Source organism: Eptesicus fuscus, chromosome 1 (genome assembly GCF_027574615.1).
Source record: "Eptesicus fuscus isolate TK198812 chromosome 1, DD_ASM_mEF_20220401, whole genome shotgun sequence".
In the NCBI taxonomy this organism is placed as follows: Eukaryota; Metazoa; Chordata; class Mammalia; order Chiroptera; family Vespertilionidae; genus Eptesicus; species Eptesicus fuscus.
In genome coordinates, this window is record NC_072473.1 from 126,573,340 (window position 1) to 126,579,339 (window position 6,000).

The window sequence follows — 6,000 nt, forward strand, 5'->3', positions numbered from 1 at the left end:
CCCATAAACCAGATCATGGTTTGATTGCCTGTCAGGGCCCATGCCCAGGTTTCCAGCTCGATCCCCAGTGGGGGGGCGTGGAGGAGGCAGTTGATTGATGTTTCTCTCTCATCAATGTTTCTCTCTCTCCCTTCCTCTCTCTAAAAGCAATAAATTTTTTTTTTCAAATAACAGTGAATTCACGACAAAAAAATAACCTGATAATTTAATTATAAGCAAGTCTTGGTTAAAAGTATTTTAAAATTAACAGGGTGTTAATTTTCACATATGACAGTGGTTCTCAACCTTTTTAATGCCGCGACCCTTTAATACAGCTCCTCATGTTGTGGTGACCCCCAACCATAAAATTATTTTGGTTGCCACTTCATAACTAATTTTGCTACTGTTATGAATCGTAATGTAAATATCTGTGTTTTCCGATGGTCTTAGGCTCTACAGCAGTGGTTCTCAACCTGTGGGTCGAGAACCGCTAGCAGGGTCACCTAAGACCATCAGAAAACACAGATATTTACATTAGGATTCATAACAGTAGCAAAATCACAGTTATGAAGTAGCAACGGAAATAATTTTATGGTTGGGGGTCACCACAACACGAGGAACTGTATTAAAGGGTCGCGGCATTAGAAAGGTTGAGAACCACTGACATATGACATACAGACCAGAAAATTTGTCTGTTAAATTCGAAGTCTATTAAATCGTGGTCTCTAGATTTACTATACTGCCCCTGCCAGAATGAGAAAGAATAAATGGTTGTTCTCCCTCACTGCTAGGCACATGCAACCTAGAGGGATGGAAGATGACTAAGCCTGGTGGCTTGATTATTGGAATTCAGTTAGCTATACCAATAAGGGCTTCATCTCAGAAATACATTACTAGAATGACAGGGGTGGGAGGTAGAGGGTGGTAGCAAGCTAGTTCGTGTTTTCTCCCCAATTTCTTTCCAATGTATCCTGGAAGCCTAAACCAGAGGGACCTAGAGCTCCTCTGAGGTCTGAAAATAGAGCCATTATCTGGTTTGATTTTCGGATACATGTGTCACCTTTGCTAAGTTTATATTTCCGTTCTTCCTATGCCCTTCAAGCTAACCTGAAGACACTGTTCCCAGTCCATTCTCTGTGTCTCAAAGCTCACCGAAGATATAAGAATCCCCCCCACAAAATTTCTGAAGAACGGGATGAGGTCATTTGTGAGTCACTGGTTTCTCTTGTCCAAATGTCCTGTTGGTTATATCATCCTGTTTAAGTTGCCCAAAGAATGAGGGGAAAGGCAGACTAGTGGCCCTTTCTCTAGGAGGTGCTAAAGTCCAGTGGGAACAATGTTAAACCAAAAGTAAATAAAGCCCGTACTCTAACTTCAGCCTTTGGGCAAGTGAATTCAATCTTGTGAGGTCTCCTTTCACCCCACCTGGAAGGTGTTTTAAAGATAGCAAAGCACGAATTCTATCAGCAGTGTTCCAGAGAGGAGTCTCAAACCAAGTAAGAAAAGGAAGTGAAACTGAGATATACACGGAATAGCAGGCAGCCTCTGTTACATACATTATGGCATTTAGTCTATCCAAACTTCTTTTGAGATAAGATTATTAATCCACATTCTCTAAAGGAGAAAAGCAATGTCCAGGGTAATGCAGCAAGTAAGTGGTGGTATTAGGAGTTTTAAAGCAGTTATGCCTGCTGCTCCAAACCATCATAGTTTCCATTAGTTTCAAACCCAAACTTAAAGATTATTCTCTTTGCCTAGTTATTATCAGCCTGAGTGACATCAGACAGGTGCTAAATAATACCAAAGGAAATAAAGGATTGTCCCTTTGACCATCTGTTTGGACTTATTTTTCCAAAGAATAAATTGTATTTATTTTGTGATTTAATTCCCTCCAAATTCATTGAATTTTACACACACACACACACACACACACACACACACACACACAGACAGAGAGAGAGAGAGAGAGAGAGAGAGAGAGAGAGAGTGTGTGTGTGTGTGTGTGTGTGTGTGTTCTTCCAAGTAATCACTGCAAGTCGATTTGCTACAGCAATTTGGTTCAATCTTACACCTACAGAGGAACCAGCCACCTTGGCCACGATTTAAAGAGCTAGGTAGGGCAGGGCGTAGGTTTCCACCTCAAATAAAGCTCAGCCTCCCTTTAAAGAGAAGGCACACCCAAAGCAGCTCCTCCCCCGAGGCTGCCTCCGGGAGTTCACCCGCCAGCTCAATGTCCCCAATAGCCTACGCTCAAACCTTAACTCACTTCCCCCTTCTCCTTCCTTTTTAGAAGCATCTCTGGGTACCTGTTACCGCTGAGGGGGGGTGGTGTTACGTGAGAGTGCTGTCCTTCTGAACCCTGTACTCTGTGCTCTGGCTGCAACTTTGGCTGGGCTGGGTTAGGTCAAAGACAAACCTCGCTGTTTAAGGAGAAATGAGAGTGCCGAGCCCGGGCGGACTAAGTTAGACAAAGCCATCCATTCTTGCCCCCCACCCCTTCATTTCTCCCACGAGGCTCCCCAACCTTCCTATCCCTTCTTTGCTCAGCCCTTCAGCAAAATCATTTTCTCTTGAGTTTCATTCGGTTCCACATAGTTTTTGTGCCCTTCCTCCCCAACCCACCTATGCCCTCCCCCCTCCCCCCCCCCCCGCTAAAACCTAAAGAACAGAAGTGGGGCTGGGGCTGAATCTCAACAGACAAGATGGGAGTGCGTGGGTTCTAATCCCAGAGTCACTTACCGCCCATGTCACTAGCTGGGGACTCCTGATGTTTCCGGACCTCATACCGTCCTCCCCGAGGCTCATACTTCTCAGCTGATCGCAAGACAGCTGTTTCCTTCACACCCGCCCCTGTCTGCCAGCGACTCGCTCTCGCCTTCTCTTGCTGGGCCCCCCAACCTCCCCTTTTCCTCCTGGCTGGAAACTGGGGAGGAGGGCCAGGGCAGAGGGAGTCAATTCAGACTCAGCTGGGCCACCCTCGCAACAAGGGAAACAAAGCTCTCAAGCATCCAATCCCAAATCGGGGGGCCAGCAAAGCAGACTTCCTAAAAAGAATCTCCCCCCCCACTCTCACCCCCTGCTGCCAATGCAGCTCTTTCCCTCGGCTAAAAATAAAGTGGGTTCGCTGGGTCGAAGTGGCCAAAGCCGAGGATCCTCGGTTCCCCTTTCACCTCCACCAATTCAGTTCCGGCCAAGCCCACTCTCCACCCATCCTCTGCACTCCACATACCCTGGAAGAGAGGGCCCGGGGTTGGACCTAAGGAAACCAACCCAGATCCCAAAGCAATACTTGAATACAAAGTTGAGGCGGACGAGCGAGGACCCGTTCAGGGCAGGAATCTTTCCCGCAGCCTTAGCCGCCCCACACCCCAGCGCCTTCCTAACGAGAAAGAAAGGAGGGGCAAATGCATACAATTGGTGGAAACCTATAGAGGCATCCCCAGCCCAGGGCAGGGGCTTCAGCGAAAAAATGGCCCCAACTCCTGGGGAGACATTTCTTGGAAGCACCCAGCTGCCCCACTGGAGAGATCCTAAAGTGCTAGCAGGGCAACTTGAGTGGGTGGGGTGACTCTGTCTCTAGCCGGTTACACCCAGAAGAGAGGTGTGACCACCGTGAGGGTGGAGTTCCTTAAAAGGGACAGACGCCTGCCAGAGGAGAGTCAAAAGTGGGAGGAGGTGGAAAAGGGTGTGGCTGAGACCAGGGAGGGGAGAAAGGAGGGGGTGGGGCGGGGCACTGGGCGGAGAGTACTGGTCTTGCCCCGCCCAGCAGCTTCTCTCAGTCTCCAGCCCCAGCAGGTATATAACTCGAGTCAAATTTCAATTCCCTTTTTCCCCATCCCATCGAGAGGCTTGCCAGTGCTCTGCGTGGTCACCAATCCATTCGGATTTAAACTAACTCACCAGGGGAGGGCGAAAGGGATTGGGGTTTGGGGTTCGGGGCTGTCTACAAAGAGAGGAATGGGGAAAGGAAAAAGCAAGTCTGGCAACGGGAATCATATCCACCCGCCTAGCTCTCCATGGTAACAGGAAGACACCAGCAGGGACAGCGAGGTCACAGTGTCTTCTCAAGGTGGAGAATGGAGCTGGGGCATTTTGTAGCAAGAGACAAGGAAAGAAGGTGAGGGTGAAAGAATGGGTGGGGAAGGAGGAGTTTGAAGAACTGTGGGGACAGAAAGACTCTTTTAGTCTTCCGGATACCAGACCTCTAAGAATAGGGTTCTCAACTGCCTGAGACTACCTTTCAGCCAGGCATTGCTAAGATTCCTGTAGAGCTGAATCCATAAAACAGCCACATTTCCAGGATTTCTTTGCCCTTGCCTGAAAGTCCCTCTCTACGTCATTTTAATAGGAGGTCAGGAAGTCTCAAGCAACCACAGGCCCTTATCAGTGCGTCCTCACTACCACAATTCTTTTACAGGGGAGGAAAGAGCAGCGAGACGAGAAACAAAGCAGAGGGACGGAGGAAGCAGAGAGACAGGAGAAATAATAGCTCCCGTGTCTTCGGCACCTAATATGGGCAAGTCACTCGGCCAGGTGCATTTATCATTTCTTATTCCCGACAACGACCCTGGAAAATAGGTATTAGTATACTCCTCAAGCCCCCTTTTAAAGGATAAAACAAGTTCAAAGCTCCGTGTGGTCAGCAATTAGACAGACATGAGCAGAGCAAGGACGATGGGCCCGGTACAGAAGATCACCAGGGCAGAAAGCCCTGGGGGGCCTAGCAATTGTAGGGTGGGGCCTCACCCCCATGGTGGCCTTTCCTCCACTAGCTTATCACTGGTCGGTCCTGGTCCTGCGGTTTGGACCCCCTGACCTTTCCTCCCTGGAGATAACATCGAGGCCTCTGTTGTATTACAGCTCCAGCACCAGAAAAGAAGCAAAACCAGGCCAGTAACCCCAGGGCTTACCTCAGGACCAGTTGCATTGGCTAATGATCCTCTGCCCTGGCACCAACCAATAATCAATCAGTGGAACCTGAAAAGTCACACCTGGAAAACTGCTGAATATTCTATTGAGATCTTCCCCCAGGACCTCCCCTAATATCTCCACCCTTAAAACCCTTAGGACAAAGGACCCAGTGAGCTCTCCCTCCCAGGAGCTGCCACACCTTCCCCTTCCCTCTCCCCATCCCCCCAGGCACATTTCCATTAGCTTTCTCACTCTCAAGCTCCAAAGGCCCTCCCTTTGCCTCTATAACTTATTTCCTGAGCCCATTTCTTCTACAAATTACTTCTTTTCTCTCTGTGATGTTCCAAATACATGTTCTCCTATAGTTTTGAGTCTTGGCTCTGAATTCTTTCCTAGTCAGAACTCATGTAACCCAAGTCCGGTCTGCCATCTGGCACCCTTCCCGCCTACAACACCAGTACTTCCCAACACAAATATGCCCACGTGCTTGATCTTTCTGCCTGAATGTCTTCTAATCATCTCATCTTCTTACTCTGCCTCTAAAGTTCGAGGTTCTCCTCTTATAGCTCCCCAGCTACCTGAATGGCATCATTATGCATGTCAACATCCAAAGCAGAACCCTGGGACTCACCCTCTACCCCAGCATTTTCAACCTTTTTCATCTCATGGCACACATAAACTAAATACTAAAATTCCGCAGCACACCAAAAACGTCTTTTTTGCCAATCTGACAAATTACCTACCCTTTTTGCTCCAAAGTGACTTTTAAAAAAATCAGGTATCACCCAGCCACGTGGCTCCTATGAACCAGGAGGTTACAGTTCAATTCCTGGTCAGGGCATATGACCAGGTTGTCAGCTCAATCCTCAGTTGGGGGCGTGTAGGAGGCAGCTGATCAATGATTCTCTCTCATCATTGATGTTTCTGTCTCTCTCCCTTTCCCGTCCTCTCTGAAATCAATAAAAATACATTGTAAAAAAATTAAAAATCAAGTGCCTATAATTGTATAATAAGGATTTCTAGTACCAGGAGTTAACCAATCAAACACAACCATATTATGCAAGGTGACCAATAAGATGCAACTCTATTATAAATAGCCTATAATTATGG

At 47.7% G+C, this 6,000-nt stretch overlaps 1 protein-coding gene across 1 annotated transcript in view; it reads right to left on the reverse strand.

Annotated features, from left to right (window-relative positions):
• The window catches only part of KLF8 (KLF transcription factor 8), a 37,887-nt gene extending 35,122 nt beyond the window's left edge, over positions 1 to 2,765 (reverse strand). The window contains exon 1 of the mRNA XM_054713721.1: positions 2,719 to 2,765. Coding sequence (XP_054569696.1) covers positions 2,719 to 2,725 — 7 coding nt within the window. The 5' untranslated portion in view covers positions 2,726 to 2,765. The remainder of the gene's footprint in view (positions 1 to 2,718) is intronic.
• Between the last annotated feature and the right edge of the window lie 3,235 nt (positions 2,766 to 6,000).